Source organism: Ambystoma mexicanum, chromosome 9 (genome assembly GCF_040938575.1).
Source record: "Ambystoma mexicanum isolate Mex_15411 chromosome 9, UKY_AmexF1_1, whole genome shotgun sequence".
NCBI classification, from domain to species: domain Eukaryota; kingdom Metazoa; phylum Chordata; class Amphibia; order Caudata; family Ambystomatidae; genus Ambystoma; species Ambystoma mexicanum.
The window spans coordinates 354,546,232-354,564,465 of NC_090931.1; the positions used below are offsets into that span (position 1 = coordinate 354,546,232).

The 18,234-nt window shown below is 43.8% G+C and overlaps 1 protein-coding gene across 2 annotated transcripts in view; it reads left to right on the plus strand.

The window, feature by feature from the left end:
* The first annotated feature begins 252 nt into the window (after positions 1–252).
* Positions 253–18,234, plus strand: part of POM121C (POM121 transmembrane nucleoporin C) — a 236,358-nt gene continuing 218,376 nt past the window's right edge. The window contains exon 1 of one of the 2 annotated variants that reach the window (XM_069614776.1): positions 253–739. In XM_069614776.1, coding sequence (XP_069470877.1) covers positions 354–739 — 386 coding nt within the window. In that variant the 5' untranslated portion in view covers positions 253–353. The remainder of the gene's footprint in view (positions 740–18,234) is intronic. The other variant, XM_069614775.1, reaches the window with a different exon arrangement.

The window sequence follows — 18,234 nt, forward strand, 5'->3', positions numbered from 1 at the left end:
AACATCAGTGACCGTTTTATCCTCAGTACATAGTTGTATAGTTGTGTAGTGAGTTAAAAGAGTGCCAGGCGATGCGAGCATATCCGAACCTGCACGGCCATGGATTCATATCTGCGCAGGCCACAGCGCTAATTAAGCTTCGAGTAAATAAGAACGCTTGTCCTTTTTTTGTTTCCACTATTGCTCCATGACCCATCTGGTCATGTCTTTCGTCCTTCTTCAGTTTCCGGGTAAGTTTGTTACTCCTGTCAGCGTTCCCGGAATGTTGCTAAGCGGCGTCGACGCGGCACGCAGCGCCTGCGTCTGGCGCGGGGCAGGACGGGATATTTAAGGTGTTCCGCGCGCGGCCCGCGATGGTTCCTGCCACCGGGCGACACAGCGCAACCTTCGTGTTGGTGCGACGTCGCGCGCGGGCATTTACATTGGCAGCTGTGCTGCTACTTGTGGTCGGCCTGCTCTTACCAATCTGGGCACTGGTGCTTCTGCTTTTGTTAGCTGGCGGTGCTTGGTGTCTGTACGTGGGGCACCCGGGGCTCTGTTTGCCCCTCGAAGCCCCGCTCAAGTCCTGCGTTAACGGTGGACCGTCCCCCTCTCCCCGTGCCCTGCTTATGGGTAGTTTCCTGGGTCACACCCAAACAACTGCGTTTGATGGAGCCCGTGGTCACCAGCATCGACTGAGGGAGGCACTACACAGGCCCAATCCGACCGTCCCCAGCCCGCAAAAAAGACTCAGCTACGGGTAAGCGCCATGGCGTTAGGGTGGTCTCGCACACCATGCCAATGGCCGCGTGCGGCGAAACGATTACATGAATGTATCGCCTTAGGTTCGTGATTTTAAAAGTACTTAACTTGATTAACCAGGGGCCCAAAACGTAATCTTCCTAATTTGTATTTTGTATTTATATACCTTGAACCTAGCTGTGATGCGAAACAGGGCTGTGCAATTTGAGGGTAATGTGAGGTAAGGTTACAATATGTGGCACATTGCGCTGGCTGTGGGGGTGTTGTTGTGTAGTGCAGCAGTGTAAAGCAGTATTATTGACCAGCAACATGAATGTCAACTTTTTTTTATTTATTGTGAATTGGTTTAGAACATATAATTTCGCAAAACCATAAATATAAAAAGCAAAGTCTAGAACATTCAATTTTAAAAAGATCATAAAATCCATAGTACACCTCTAAAAATTATAAATATTAAGTTTCAAATTCAAAAAGTGTACCCAATTGATTAAGCCAAAGTTGTAAATATGCATGTCTTGCATTAGTACTTCGAAAACAGTGGGTACACTTAGGCGGGACCTTCTTCTTATGCCACACTGAGCGTATTCTGTGTTGGTTTTATATAAACCCAGTTCATTCACTATTTCACACACGTTGATTCCTAAAGTTCCTCCTTAATGTGATTGAATGCTATGCAGGAGATTTGACATACAGTTGCTAACAAAAATTGATATCTATAGACTACACATCTTTTTTAGACTATGTACCATTTCACCCAAGTTGATGTATAAAGATTTTAAAAGATAATCGTGTTTGCTGTAAATAGAGAAGTATCCCTACAACCTTGTACTGTTAAAGACCGTTTTTGAGGTTTACTTTCAAATAGTTCCCTGAAGTTTATCTCGATATGGACCTATATCCAGCAAGATGATATCGAAGTCATAAAGGATCACAGATTACACTTTTGTCAAATAGAACTGCAGTAGGGGAAGAAGGGAATATTTACACAACTTGTAATGTTTTTTAATTGGGCTACTAGCAATCTAGTCTTGGTGGTATAAACTATGATTTTCGATTTTGCCCATTAACCAAAAGGTTGTTTCTGATAGTGTAGACTGAGAATTTGAATTTCTTCTGAAGACCTATGGGGACGGCTTATTGAAAAATATCTACAAAGGCAAAACAATTTAATCTGAGATTGTGTAGTTTGATAGACAATTTGTGGTCCCAGGATATTACTTTCCATTCAGATGTACAAACTAGAGGTTTGGGGCCAGAGCTCAACCTGATTCAAGCCAATATGAATCTCCATGACTCTAGACAAGTCTTTCTTTTGTGAGTCTGATCTTAATCGTAGTGCCACGTGAAGTTTGTTCCACAAGATGTTGCGGTTAACTCTTATTGAATGCACTACTCATGTCCATTGAAGCCAAATATGTTCCCATATTATCCTCTTTAACCTCTACCAGGATGTGGGACCTGTACCCAAATGGGACCTAAAGCCAAACTGAAATGTATTTCGAGGCCGGTTGCCCATTTATTGAAGTCTGAATAATAAAGTGCAAACGTCTTACTGGAGGTGTCTAAAGAGGTTATAAGCCTATAATTTGATTAATAATTTCCCCTTTCTTATGGATTGGAATGATAAGTCTCTGGGACGGGAGGTTGTCAATATTTCTCTAAATGAGTACTCCAGGATCCTGGTTCATACAACTGGATCTGTTTTAATGGTGGTTGTGGAAAGGCAGATCCGGGCCAGGGGCCCTAGAGGGCTTGGTCTTCAATATTGCCCATAGGACTTCCTCCTGCGTCCAAGGCAAATCCCCACTGTCCGTATAGTGTCCATCCTGAAAAGAAACAGTTGTTATTTACAGGATTGGCATAGCAGAATGTTCTAGCAAAGTCCACTCTTGCGTCAGACATATCAAGTACAGAACATAACTGTCAGTTCTATTTGTTGGGACCCAAAACTTTGTGGAATTTTCATTGTACGATTTCAAGCATGTCCTGATTATCTGTTGTGTAATTGGATTTTTAACAATATAGTATTCTAATTTCCTTGAATAATTTTCCTCTTAATAATCTCTGTAGTTAAAGTATGATCAAACAGTACCCTAAGTAGTCTCTATTGTTTTTTTTTTTTTTTTTTGGCACAAGCTATCCTATGGTCGTATTGATGGATAAACTAGTAGGCCCGACAAGATGACCCGTACCAGTCTTGTTTCTTTAAACAAGAGGGCAGTTGCATTTAAACACTGAACACCACAAATATCGCCCCATCAACCAGGTAATCGCAAATGTGAATTTACTTCATTTGGCTACATTACATTTAACAATGAGGCCCCTTCTGTCAGTATCTAACTGGCGATGGCTGCTGTGGTGTAAATTATAAAGGCAACCGCACAATTCAGAGGAAGGGTCCATATTAGATGGTCACTTGCCTATATTCTTCAAACTCAATGTGGTGCAAAGTTCCACACAACTCAATAACGGAAGATGGCTCGGGGGCAACTCGTTGGTCTTGGAAGCATGACAATGCATAGCAAAATAGGTTTGAATTCTGGTATAGCACTTAGAAACTGGTCCCCGGTATTAAGCGTGTTTATAAAAAAACGATTATAATTTGACTGTGTGGATAGAACCAGACTATGCTCGAAACTGACATTTGGAGGTGTCTGAACGAAATCCTTGAGCCAATAAGAGCTCTATATACTAACACCACAATGCGACCGCTTAAACTAACAAGGGACTCTTTCGGCAGAGATAATGACAGCGAGAGGCGTGAAACGGGGCTGTCCTCTGGCCCCAGCCTTGTTCTGGACTTGAGACTTCCAAGAATCTGAAAATACGCTCCTTCCCTACAAAATTGGGCGGAGAAGATCAGTCGCTTACTCTACGCTGACGACTTGATTCTTTTAGACCTCACACCACAAGGCCTACAGCGCCAATTGAATCTACAGCAATATATGGCAGAGAACAACCTGGACATCAATGAAGAACAACCTGGACATCAATGAAGGAAAAACTATAATTATAGAAAAAACTAGCAACTTCAAGTATCTCGGTGTTACCCTGGACAGCTCTGGGAAGGAAAAAGCAATGCAAGGAGTCCTTTATAACAAAACGGGGGGAAAGCACTCAATATCGTATACAGCCGATTTACGACAATCCCGGTGTGAGAATTTTACAAAAAAGGTCACACATCCATAACCCACGGTGCAGATGCCATGCCCAACTTTCCCTCTGACCTTTGGCCAAAGTTGGAAGCTAAGTTTTGGAGATTGGTGCTAGGCCTACCTAAATTCACTCCAGTAGCATCAATCAGACGTGAACTTGGTCTTAAACCGTTAGACCTCAGTAAACTGCAACAGCGTAATGCTGTACAGGAAAGGCAGATTGAAAGACAGCCCATAGGTCTACAAGCAGATAAACCAGGAACTGTCGTCTTCCACTTGCGCCATGTTGATTAGATGGAAGGCAGAGAATGTGACCCTCCTAATTTCCGTAGAGCTGCGAAGAGTAACTCATAAAAAATCCAGTAAAAGTTCTAAAAAGATCAGAGAACTAGATTGGATAACGGCATTAGAAACTGCTAGCAAAAATAAACTAACAATACATCTGCCACAGAACTTCAAAAAACTGGAAGTTCTCCAGAATTACATTAACTTATTTCCGAACAGAACGGCGCTCAGCTTCTTTTAGAATTTGGCTGAATTTGTTAGAAACAAAAGAAATACTGGCCATTAGAGGTTTAGCCTCTACAAGCATCTATTGCCTGTTATCCTTCTACACCCAAAGAAACAATTTGCCACTTGCTTTTGGTATGTCCAGCGATACGAGAGATTCGCTTCAAATACTTTCACAGTACCTTATCCAATTTTTCTCTTATGGATGAAGAAGTTTGCTGGCAAAAATTGATGGCTACTGGCCATGGTAACCATTATGCAACATATTGTAAAAGAGATGTTTCCATTATTTCCCGTGAGGCTGTAGTGCCAAGGAGCAGCAGACTTTCTCGTATACAGATACAGCATACAAAGACAATTCAAGAGAAATAAGCTTAAGTCTAATTATGAGATGTATGGACTTTTCTTTCTGAAAACACGATCTGCTTCTCTTTGTAAAAATCTTGTTTTGATTAAATATAAATAAAAAATAATTATAACCAGCACGCCACACTATACCAATTCCATAAACGCCTAACACCACAAATCAAAACACAATGATATACACACTTGTTTTGACCCTTCCTCAGCCTCCTTCGAGGCAAGGCAATTTACTTCCTTATGCTGTGCAAAGGGATCCTAGACATGCCAGGTTACCTAAAGCGCGCCCTCCAACCATCACTAGCTAGCACTCGTGTAATGACTGTCCTTAGTGGGAGCTGATATGATGCATATCTACGGGTAGGGCATAGACTGCGAAGGCTGGCTCTAATTTTCATACTGCAATCTTAAAGTGCATTGTGTAGAAAATGAATTCCACACAATTGCTATACAGTGATGGTTGTAGGGCAAGCTGTAGCTAAATCTGAAGGTGCCTAAAGAATATTTGAAATGGCCACCTTGACTTTGTGTACCCTGCCTACTGGCCTTTGGTCCCGGTTGAGTGGCCCACTTCGTCCAATATTGGATTTTATGCCGTATAATGGACCTGCACATCAAAATCATTTATACAATGGATTGGACCCTTCCTTTGTCCCCTTGCCTTGGGACGAGGGAATCCCCCCCACACTCCCTTTTGCTACTGGACCTCTACTTGGCTTGTAGCGCTACCTTTCCTCTGCAATGTAGGAGATACTGTTTCCTTTCTCTTCTCAGACTATACTGCCATGTCACCTTTCCTCTCAACTGAGGAGATCCTATGGCTACCTGTGTGTGGGGCTGTTTATATATAACCGCGTGGTGTTTTACAATCCACACCCTCCCCTCACACTCCTCGTTTTCTCCCGCAACAGTGCACTTGCATCTATGCGTTCTCCTGAGATCCTCGGATACATTTTCCCGTAAACGGCCTGCACAACTGGTAGCAGTGCCCTGTTCCAAGGAGCAGGCAGGCCTTCTGGCAGCACACCGCCTGCAAACCTCTTCAAGTCGTGCACAGGGAACTGGTTACTATAGATGGGAGCTGCACCCTAGGAGGCGCGACTGGGACTCCCATGAGCCCACTCTGGGATCACGCCGGGCTCAACAATTAGTAAAGCGAATAGTAACTCAAAACCTGAGCTGCAAAAATAATCCAAGAGACCAAATGATCACTGCACCATTTTGCAAGGGAAAAGGTTTACATGAAAAAAGGACTGACGTTCCTGTGGAACCAAACTGACAGACCTAGTCACACTCCAGCAAGTTACAGGTTATATAGTGGAAAACCACAAATCAGCAAAGGTGGGTTACAATGTTATCCCATCACTCATTGGCTACCGCCTATAGAACATGGTAACACCCTACCTTTCTGACTCCATCTACTTCAGCTCTTTTTTTGCACCTCACTGAAGAACGTAACTTCATATAAAACTACTAACCACACGGCTTATAACACTGCCCTATCGAACCTCTGCAACATTAATATATTTGTAGCTCCTTTTGTGTTGCTATATGTGGGCATCTAATCTGTGTCAAAGCTAAATACAAGTTATATGTGCGCTTTCTGCTGCGCAAAACTCATCTTCCTCAATGTGGTACGTGCTAATGGGTCTTTCTCAGTCTGAACTTTTTGCCTGGCTGGGATGCTGAAAGTACATCCCAGCGTTTTTCAAGTACACCTCAGGCATGCTGCTGTGCACACTCGGAGCTTGAACAAGGCAGTAGGCACATGGGTAAGGTACTGCTGCTGAGTGCGAAAGCTGCCTGTGAAAGGTCAGTACCCCATAGTTTCTTTTTTTACCACCAAGTTGGGATGAAAGGTTGAGGACGGATTGATTGTATTCGGGAAATACGGGCCGTATGATTGCTCCTACATTTTGGTTTAACTGGGCCATACAATGGTGCGCACAGTGGCGCTTTACCTTGTAGCATATGAAGGGGCATTTTGTGGGCAACGTTATAGAGGTAAATATTTCAAGCTAGTTGCAAGCTACTAACCAGGTGTGAAGTTACTTGCCAACTCAGTTCCTCACATACACAAAGCACACCATTTATTTGCCCGAGTCCATTATCTTAATGCGAGAGTGCACATTTTGAGACGATATATCAAAGCACTGGTGGTGCTGGTAGTTTCCAAAAATATTAGATTATATGCCTCGTCTCAAATTCATGCATATGCCACCAGTTTAGTGTGATTGGAACTGCTCTAAAGGAGTTGAGATGGTTAGTGGTTGAAGCATCCACTCTGCCCCACACTACTGCTAAACCAGCAGTGATCCCAAATCATGATGGTGAACAGATAAAACCTGAGGTAGATCTACCTCCTTTGCGTCTGTACTCCAGTAGCAGTGTGTGCTGCTGCAGAAGCAATCCACACAGTAGTACTGTAGTACCAAAATAAAAATGTCCAACCAGGTTGATCGTCTGCCTTTTGCTGCTTTACTCGTTGGATTCCTGGTACCTGTTGCCTGCTGCAAGTCTGTTTTCCCTGCGTATGTGAACGGAGGAGGAGCTAACACTTTCCCTGACACTAACCACTCTACGCAGTGTGTCCGGAGTTATCTGCAGAGGTGTCTGCCTTTTGCTGCCTTTGACTGCGCCGGCATTGTGGACCCTGATTTCTGGCGAGCAATTTACCTGCACATCTACTACACCACTGCTGGAGATTGTGCACTCCCTTTGAGCTGTGCATTGTTTATGACCCTCAACTATACCGAAGCACCTCTTGTCTCCTTGTTGCTCCCTTTGAGCCGTGCACTGTCTGTCAAGAACTTACTGCAGACTGTCTTTCGTGTCAGTGACTGCAGGGGTTCTCCTCTTTTACTTCATTTGAACCGTGCACTGCTCTTTAAGAATTAACTGTGAAAATGCAGATGCACAATCATGTGCCAATTATACCTCCGAACTAGCTGATAAGCAGACTGCACTAGATGGAAATATTTAGTGCTGCAATGAGGCTGATATTGTTGATGCACTAAGCACAACCTAGGTATCCCAAAACCCTGCTCTTGAATGGAACGACTACAGTCTGCGTTGAGAAGCCAAGCACCAGGGACGTGGGAAGCCAGGCCCAAAAATCAACAATGCAGCAAAGGCTGGTACCCCTCCACTTGGGTCTCCTATAGCAGGCCAATGTATTGTGGATTATTTTCCTAAATTAGCTGTCACGAGCACAGAGATTAAATCTATTTTTCCTGTCAGGAAAATTGCAACAATAGAGTAGTGTACCCAAATGAACAATTGAATATGCAGATTCAATAGTTTAAAATAAGTATGTGAAACACTAGTGTCATTCAACAAACTTGTGATGCCTCCCGCATCGGTTCCCCTACTGAACTGACACTTTCACTAGAAAATCTCCTGAATACTCTGCACAAGCAAGTGAACGGCTGATTCATCATACATTTAGGGAGGCGGACTGCATTAAACTGCCAAATCACCCAGCCTCTCTGCTCTCAAAATGGTTTTGAGTACTTTTGTAAAGTTATACGATTATTTGGTATGAGGTGAAGGTGTATACTATGCTGTCAGCAGTTAACACAAAGGTGGAAGACTTTGATGCATGTGTGGACAATTTAGCATCTTGTGATATACCAGATAATAGTGGCAAACATCCCACACCTGTTCATACGATCATTATAGAAGATTCTGTAATTGAAAGCCTGGTCTCTACTCCACTCTTGCATCGGAGTGCCTTTTAAAGGGATTGATAGTTCTGGTATTGATAGAGGTAAAAAAAAAACTTTAACAACACTAATTCACACCCAGCAAACAGGTGCTGGTCTTTGTCTCTCTGGATGTGACCTTAGGTTAAGGGATGGTGCACTATACGCGGCTCAAAATTCACGTGGTGTTGCATGCTCTATTGATTATAAACCACTGGAGATTTTTGCCAGTAGCTGTGGTTCGATGTACTCGTCCTCTAGCCTTACAAACAACGCAGTTCACGCCCCCACTGAAAAGACTAATAGGAAGACAAGCCCAAGTAAATGTCATTTGGATGCCTGCTCGGGGATAGCCAAACCTATAGATCTATGTACAACTAATCCAAGTTTAGATGATGATCACACTTAACAAAGACAATACAAATTTAGGTGGCCTGCTTGATAGGCTATATATTCTAAGTGAATGGAACTCAGAAAGTTAGCTTGGGGCCAGTGAATCTGATAGACCTGTAGAATACCTTCATATCACACATCCAATTGTCACGCTTGTGAAGGAGCTCCATGTAACTTAAAGCCTGTAATTAACACACCCCAGGGAGGAATTTACCCTCGAACCACAGTAAATAACTCGTAAATCGCTTTTGGAGCACTCACATCTTAAAACCCCATGCAAAATAAGCCAAAATATGCGTGCACAACAGTGGACATGTTTTCATATTTGTTCTAGCCTCCTGGGTGACAATGTGCCCATATTTCTAAATCTGACCAGCACCCTACTAGTTTTAACAGATCTCAAGACTATCTGCAATTTCCTGAGCAGACATTGAAAGGGTAGCATTTCTCGATAAACCTGTCGAGAGCCCAAATTCATCTGTTGGTGATGGATTTGATTTTATCTGAAAGATAGTCTCTCAACAGTATTGGTTTTTCACATGTTAGATGGGAGGAACAATCCCATGGTGCATATTCCCTAAACTAAATAGATGGCTTATTCCTCAAACCAAATTGCTCTTAATTCAATTACTTAAAACAGTGAAATGGAGAGAACTCTTATGCACAATTCCATGAAGATGGATTGAAGAGACTACTGGGCTGGGTAATTCTGGCTCCTTGTCGAGACGCTGATGAAGGGGTTCCTACAACGAACACCTATGCTGCAGGAGAACTAAAATTGCCCTTCCTTGGGACCTGTGCTCTTATATACAAACAAGGCAGATATTGAAGCTCTAAGAAGTGCAATGATTCAGGAAACCTAGTGCCCTCCAACCCCTCCTTAGATGGTTGTCTTTCAATCCACAAAATCAAGTGGAGCCGGTAGACTATAGTGGCTTAGTTATTGCACTCCAATCAGATTTAAAGGTGGATAGTTGAGAGATTGGCAATCTTCCGTTTGGGCTTTTAGCTGTTGAGATGTCACTGCAAGTACCATGTTTTGCTGATCAACATATACTGGCATAAAGGAGTGGCGGAGCTAGATGTGTTCTTTCAGACTATTGTTGAGCTAGTCTGTAAGTGGAAAAGTAGAGCTGGCACACGATGCGTCCTGCTAACAGGCGACTTAAATGCTAAATGTGCACCGCTGACGATTGGAAGATTTATCGTCTAAAACACTGGATTTTAAATTATAACGGGGGTATCGGAGTGGGTTGGCAATGAAGCAGCACGATGGCAGCTCTGAACCTACATATGCTCAATGGCCAAATTGGTGATCCTGATGGTAAGAACTACACTTGGTTTCGTGGTAGTAGTAGATCACCGACTACATCTTTACAGATCTACATATGTTTGAAATCTGTTCAAACTAACAAATCACATGGAGTGATCATTGTATATTGAGGGCCACTTAATACACTGTTTAATAATATAGATAACCAAATAACAGGCACAACCAACTTGAAAGTAACGCCACAATTTAATGGCATCTGCTCTGTCGTGAATATGGACATGTTAATGGATGACTTCGGGCAACTGTCTTTGATCTGCCACGATACAAAGAGAACTCTGATCCTGTGGCTGAGAAAAAGAATAAAATCTCCAGCTTCTTTGCCTTCACTAAAATGGTGCCCGAGTAAGGCATTCAATCGACTGATTTGCCTCCCATTGCTCTCAGCCAAGAACCTGTTATGGAAAATTTCTTGGGTAACTCCTGTGGATGTGTCTGGGACTACAGAGGAACTCTTTGGGTGATGTCTCAGCACCACTGAATACTACTAATGGATTTGATGATAGCAGAACAAATCTTTCTGAGCCTGGATCTACAAAGACTGATCTCCTCGTCGGTCACGATTGGATTTGTTGGACTCTTCAATCTAAGGCGGTCTCCCTTTTGTAGGCTGCAAAATATCCTTTGGCTTCCTCCATAGTCCATTTACTGTTGACTAAATTGGAAGCATTATTGACGCTATGGTCAGGAATAGCTCCAGAGCAACGTGCGCTAAAGTACATCTTAGCTAAAATGGTTGACGCCACTCGTTATTGCCTTTCTGATACACAGCTGGATTTTCCTGTGGCTGCAACCATTACTACTGTGGCTGAGGATGTTGTGACAAATGCCTGTAGACTGGTCTCTTTAGACCCTCTGATCTGTTGACGAAGGGTCACTTAGTGAAACATCTAAGATTGCAACTGTTAGAAGTCTGCAAAGTTTTGATTCCTGGTATCGTCCTTCCAAGCTTTGTTGCAGGAAGAGCATTGGGTATAAGCTGTGTAATACAGTTGAACTGGACAGCATGACTTCAGTTGCAGTTATTGTTGACACTCCATTTCAGTGGGCCACATGAACGTAACTTATCCATAAACCCCGAATTACAAGGGACCAAGGTGATGGCACATTGCAGCAAGTCTTATTGCAAGGCCCTTTGGACACATGGCTTTCTTTGGGCAACACTAAATTAGGTGCACAACAATGTGGGCAGACGGGCTCAGTGACCATGCTAGTAGTTTATACTGGCATGGAGTCCTTGAGGGTGTACAAGAATAAACCCATTTTTTTCCTAATGCAAATCAGCCCATTTTGTATGAGTGATCTCATGTAATTTAGCTATGATACCTTCGATAATGACTACCAACACAATCCCTGTTTTTAATTCCTCCGTCATCTACCCTGGGTGCACCGATCGCCAACACACATGGAGGTATTTCCCATTGTTAAGCTGACAGAGCTTAACCCACGTGTAGAGTCCTTTTAACCATGCTTTTTTAATGGAACTGTCTTAAAGTTCTGTGCCTAGTTAACATTAGTACCTTGGATATGATCCACATTGAACTACCCACTGTTGATAGACCCATCAATAGGGCTATGATTCAATATATATCTCCTGCTGTTGTATCATTGTGTTCTTGTATCACTGAATTATGTTCAATGGTTTTGAACTTTGTGTGTAGGAAACAGTCATTACTCCTGACATTAATTACAATCACTCGACTGCCATGGCTGATCTAACGATCTATCAAACCGTGGATACTGAAAGATCTACCCTAAGCGCTCTTTCAGAGCGAAGCAGGGAGTTAGTTTCGGGCCAGCAGGAGGTTGTGCATTGGATTCCTGATACTTTGAGAACGGATCGTAATTGAATGCAGCTCAAATTAATTGTATAAACTGGCTGTGCTGGAAAACCTGAGGGTACTGTTTCTTTTTGGTACATCATGGGGGACAATCTTGCATTGCTAATAGCGAGGTCTTTCGCTTACAAGAAACTTGGCTTATGAAAGAATTAAATATTGATAGATTTCAAGTGCTAGCCGAAAGGCTATACACCAATCCATAGGTCACCCAAAGGGAGAGCTAGCTATTGGTGCTTTACCTCAGTTTGAATTGCAACTGTTTGGTCGGAAGAATGTCCTAAGGGAAAAGTTACTGTGACAGATTCTAATACCCTCACTGTCTAATACAACATATGGTGCGATAGAGGGTAGACCTGCTTAAAATGGGGTGCGCCTGTTCACTCCCACCACCTAGTTTATTTGAATAGTAAGCATCACTACACTTCTACCCCTTGCACAACCTGGACAAATGGATCAACATCCATTTGGAGCTATGGTCGAACTGTAGTTCCTTGGACAGAAGACTTACTGGTATTCAGTTGGGCACAAGAATTGGATCACCCCAGTGAATTGGCATTAATGGGAACCAAGCTATCGATACACATACAGGGTAATCGAATTATATGGACTGAGCAGAACGTTGATACTGTCCTGTTTTATTTCTACCAAAGGACAGTTTGTTTCCTACTGGCTGGATACACAGTTGGAATTTCTGTATTTTGTTGAATATGTTGAGTTCTGTCTGAACCCAAATTGCATATGAAGTCTTCTGCACGTGATCCTCCCTATGATGCATTAATACAAAGTATGAAAAGGAAACATTGAGCAAAAGTGTTAATTAAAAAGTCTCAGCGAAATCAGTTGGGCAATCTTTCTACCATCTATATAAAATGGGTCACAACTCAATATTGAGTGATAATTGGATGAACCTGTTTTTTTGCTGAGTAATGATTTTAGTTCTTAATCAGGAAAGTTGCTACAGATCGAAGGCAGTGAGAAGATAATGTAGGTTTCCTGGGTTACTGGGTTAAAGCGATTAGCACTCTTTACGTTGGTCACTTGTGTTGCTTTTCCCATCCGTACCTGGTCCCCTGTCTAATGGATTGTTTTTTGATCTTGATATCTTGATATTCAGTTCATCCTTAAGGTACTAGAATTCTACGGCTCCTCGCCCAGATGGAATTGCAACTGCAGTGATCAGACTAACCCCGATTTCTGGTCTTGTACCCTGGAGAGGCTTTTCTGTAATGTCCTGAAGGCGGGTATTATACTTTTTAGCTGGTGGCTAGCGATCTTGGCGTTTACTGATATTACTGAACAAGCTTAATACATGTGCTGAAGGTAAAGGCCTCCTGCATACTTTCCAAACAGGTTTTAGAAAGTTGATGCAACATCACATAATATATGCACCTTACAAAGCATCATGGCAGGGGTAGCTAGAAATGAGGAAAAGGTGTGCTTCGATTTCTCTAAGGAGTTTGATTCAGTGCTTCGAGCTTGCTTATGGGTAAAACATTTGGAGCATTGATGCCCAATTGCTGTATTTTATCATGGCCTTCTATACTGACACATCAGTAATGGTTCGTGTTAGCTATGACGGTCAAATAACTAGCTATTCACACTAACTGTGGCTTGAAGCAGGGCTGCGTTCTCGCTCCCCTGCTTTTTAATCTGTATGTCTCAGACATTGCCCAATCGATCGATCGCGGTGCCTAATTTTCCTCCATAATCTTGAGATTGATCATTGCTGTAACCTCCTCTGTACCGGTTGGAGCAGTGTTCAGTCTCTGAGATCCATCTGGTTACTCTGTAAATGTGTCTAATTGTATGCAATACGATCGAAGTCAACTGCCTATTGGGCTTTTTTGCTAAACAATGTATGCAAAACCGTCCAAATGCTTTTTTTGTGTGTGGAATTTAATGTTGCATTAACGACACATTAGCAAATCTAGGATTAACTATGGCAGATTGATCGATGCAATGAGTCTTTTGAAGTGTTTGGTATGTTGACACCAGCCTAGACAGTTTGCACTCAAAATTACTGAGCTTGTTCGGCTCAAGGCTTCAGCCCCAACAAACCATACTCTTAATTGATCAAACCCTGTAGTATGCAATTGAAAAGATTTATTATACATTTAAGATTTAATATACTACCTACCAGGGAACACATTGGAAGGTGGGTGGGGACCTTGTATCAGGATAGGACATGCCTATTATACAACACACTATTAAAACCTATGTCCTTACGGGCTGCCCAAAATTAAGTGCATACAGGAAGGGTTACTCATCTTTTCTCATCTGGAGCTTATTGATTGTTACATTTTGAAAATCTTTTTTATTTGCCACTTAAATAGTAATGATTACTTCTGCGTTTTATATTTGGAAATAGGCTTTGCACTTATTTGCACTGCATTGACAAGATTTTCACTATATTTTAGCATGTTTTTATTGGCTTATTGTATTGTCATTCTCTTGTTTTGTCATTTATAAATTGTGTGACGGTTATTACTGTTTAACCAAATGTAAAATAAATGTAATGTTTTTCCAATATTTCTTTGCACTGTTATACATGCACATTAAAACATGCATATTTACTTCTTCCAATTAGGCGGTAGTTTCCTCCTCCTGGTTCTACATGCACTATTGTTCCAACGTATCCTTGAGCTTTGGGTGACAGCAAGGGCACAAGGTCCTAACTGTCTGTTTTCTACTCCATATTTTTGTTTTTGGGGGAGTATTTGCCTATTTTTAGGGAGTAAAAGTGTATGGTACTCCCCTTAACCGTAGGGTTGATCTCGATGGTCAGTAAGGATGTGTATGGTGGTGGCAACTGCTCTTGCATATTTGCAACCTCCATGTATTCATTTATATCAGGTATGGGAAGATAACAGTGGCCTGGCCGCTGTGTTAGCAAGTGTTTCTGAGAGAAATTTCTTCTATGTTGGTGGCACACTTCACCACGGCCACTAACATACACCATATCCCGACCCACACTAGTCTGTTTAGTAGGGCTGTATGTTGCACGGGGGACTAATCTAAACCCCCCTCCTTTTCCATCGAGCCAAACCAAAATGTATAGTAGTGGCAGCATACGCTGATTCCGAGTACATAGTTGCCGTGCACACCTGACTCTTCTAGTGCCTCGATTGGCGTTTAGTTCATCCGCCTGGTCCAAATAACGCATGCGCAACCTTTTGAATTTAGTCTTGTGCTTCATCTAGTAGGTGGGCCACAGCCGTGCCAGTGTCTCTTGCCCGTCTCTTGGTTAATAGTGGCAGACCCATCAACGAACACCTCTCCCTCATCTAGGGCATAGTCTCTTGCTTTTGGAATGTCATAGTCTGGTCCATCATAGGTTACACAGTAAAGTAATTCGTCATTGTCGGTGATTGGTTCAATCAAAAAGGTGGCAAGATTCACTGTTTGCAACGTACTATGACTGTTGGGGCTCGACAGTATCCTCTCATACGTGGATGCTCGCTGTGTATTCAGTGGATTTAGATCTTTCTAGAATGGTAAAAAGTGTTCCACATAAAGGGTGATTACCCCCCATGGTTATCGTCGCAGACGTCTCTATGGCAATGGCAGCAAAGTATTGAATGCTTTTTGCATGTCTGAGGATATTGTGGCTCCTGTTGTATCCTGCAGGATCCTCACCAGTACATTGTAGCATCTCTGTATATTGGACGCTGTTGATCTGCCCTGCACGAATCCTGCTTGGTCCTCGTGCACCATGTTCGGCATTAGTGAGTTTAGTCGGGATGCTGGTACCTTTTTACGAATATTTTCGCGTCAATATTAATAAGGGACAATAGACGATATGGCCCACAGTCCTCTGGTGGCTTTCCAGGCTCCAGCAATAGGGTGATGACAGCCTCACATGTTGTATGTGGGAGGATGCCAGTTTCCAATGCTCCAGCCGACATCAATAAGAGACTGGGAGCTAATGCGTTCATAAATTCCCTTTAAAACAAACAAGTGCAGGCAGGGGGGTGGGTTGGGAGGGGGGGGGGGGGAGTGCAGTGCATGGGATAATAGAATAACGAGATAAATAAACGGCCAACAGGTGGCAAGTGCAGGGTGAGTGCAGAACATAAGTGCTAGTGGGGGGACTGTAGGGATACAGGAAAAGTCCACAGGTGCAGGGGTTGCCAGGGAGGCAGTGCAGGCGTGCATCTGGCAGGGCTAGGGCTCGAGGTAAGATGGGTGGCCAGGTAACCAGTGCAGTTTCAGTAACAGCCAGGACTTTAGCATGGGAGAGGGGGGGAGCAAGCAGAAGCAATGAGGATTTTCAGGTGCTTCCGGAACCGCAGGTGGCTTTCAAGTTTCAGGGAGGCTGTTCCAGAGGGAGGCCCCAGCTGAAGAGAGATCTGCCACCAACTCGTTGCTTGGAGAAGCGACTGACCCTGAGGGAGTTGGAGGCGGATGAGCGAAGAGCTTGAGAGGGAAGATATCTAGGAAGAGAGTTGAAGGTATTGAGGCCCCAGACCCCAGAAGGCCTTGTGGATGATGCAGAGGGTTTTGAACTTAATCCTTGCAGCCACTGGGAGCCAGTGCAGAGATTTCAGTCCTGGAGAGATACAATCCCTGGGCTTGAGGCCAAGGACAAGTCTTGCAGTCCTGTTCTGGATGAGTTGCAGAGGGCGTAGAGTGGAAGCAGGCAGATTTAGAAAGGGGCTGTTGCAATAGTCCAGTTTAGAGAGAACCAGAGCTCTAGAGACAGACCTTCTGGGGGAAGGAGAGGAAAGGAAGAATACCTCTGAGGAGGTGCAGCTGGTAGTGTTGCTACTTAGAGACGTCAGATGTGAGGCGAGAAAGAGAGTGTGGAGTCGAAGATGACCCCAAGGTTTTTAGCCTTGCAGGTGGGGGCGGGTCAAAAGAGGCCAGCCAGAGAGCTACAGGGAAAGATGGAGTGGGTGTGCCGATGAGGAGAATCTGTTTTACTAGCATTAAGGCAGAGTTCATTGGCGGCGCACCACTCCTGGATAGAAGACAGTCAGAGATGAGGGATGGAGAATAGGTGGCCGAAGGTAGCCTGAAAATGAGCCAAGTCATCCGCATAGCACTGAAAGTTGGGGCAGAGAGCAGCAATGTGGTCAAGGAGTGCCAGGTATTCGTTGAACAGCCAGGGAGAGAGGTTAGACCCCTGGGGGACACCACAGGTAGAGAAGAAGATAGCGGAGAGGAAGGATCCAAGTTGGACCTGGGAGGGTCGGTCAGAGGAAGGAAGTCAGCCACTCCAGGGCCTGATGGGTGATCCCTAAGTTAACACGGAGATGATGGCTTGGTTGACGGTGTCAAAGGCTTTTAATGGCTTTTATCTCGCTCAGTGTTTCTAGTGCACTGCGAGCTTCTCCCAACAGCGTAGTGGGTATTCTAGCAGAATAGTAGTCTATTTCAGTGTCTAGCTACGCTTTGAGGAGAGTGTAACTTAGCATGGAAATCATAGAACGCTTCCGTGACCTCCCGGTTTAGTGACTGCCACCCTGTCCTGTCTGACGCATGCTGTGTTGGTGTTGCCCCCTCTTATTGCGTGCCATGTGAGCCAAGAGCTTACCTGGTCTATCTTGCTCCCCATACCTGTGTGCAGCTGCTGGTCTGTCAAAATAGCGCATTACCCTGTCTGTTGCTGCTCGGTATTCATCTAGCTGTGTCTTAATATTCATGCTGATCTGAGCTGTCTGGCCACTTGTGTATACCCTTTATAATCCTGTGAATAATTTTTTTTCCTCCTTGAGTTCCCGCCTAATGTCCTTTAGTACTCGGAGCTCCGTGGACATAGCGATACCCCATATATTAACTATGAATGCCTGCAGTAGGACAGCCTGCTGGGCCACCGACCCTTTGTTGGTCTCGAAGAAGCTTGCTCAATCGGGGCTGCTGCCTTAAACCGCCATGGTGTCCTCTGGGGGGACCCCTCCAGGACATGCAGCAGGGGAGATACAAGGGAGTGATCAGACGGTGTTCTGGGCAACGTCTTGATTTCACTCATTCAGCCAAGCACCCTTTGGGAGACCAACCAGAGATCTATCCTTGAATGCATGTCAAGCACTGACGAGTTTAGTGTAGGCCCTTCGAGTTCCGTGTAACGAGCGCCGGGTGTCTCTCAGACCCAGATCCTGCACTGCGTTAATCACAGTTCTGGGAGTGGTGGAGGATCTATCTAGGTCTGTCAAATATGGTGTTAAAGTTGCCACCACATATTACGTGTGCTCTGGGGT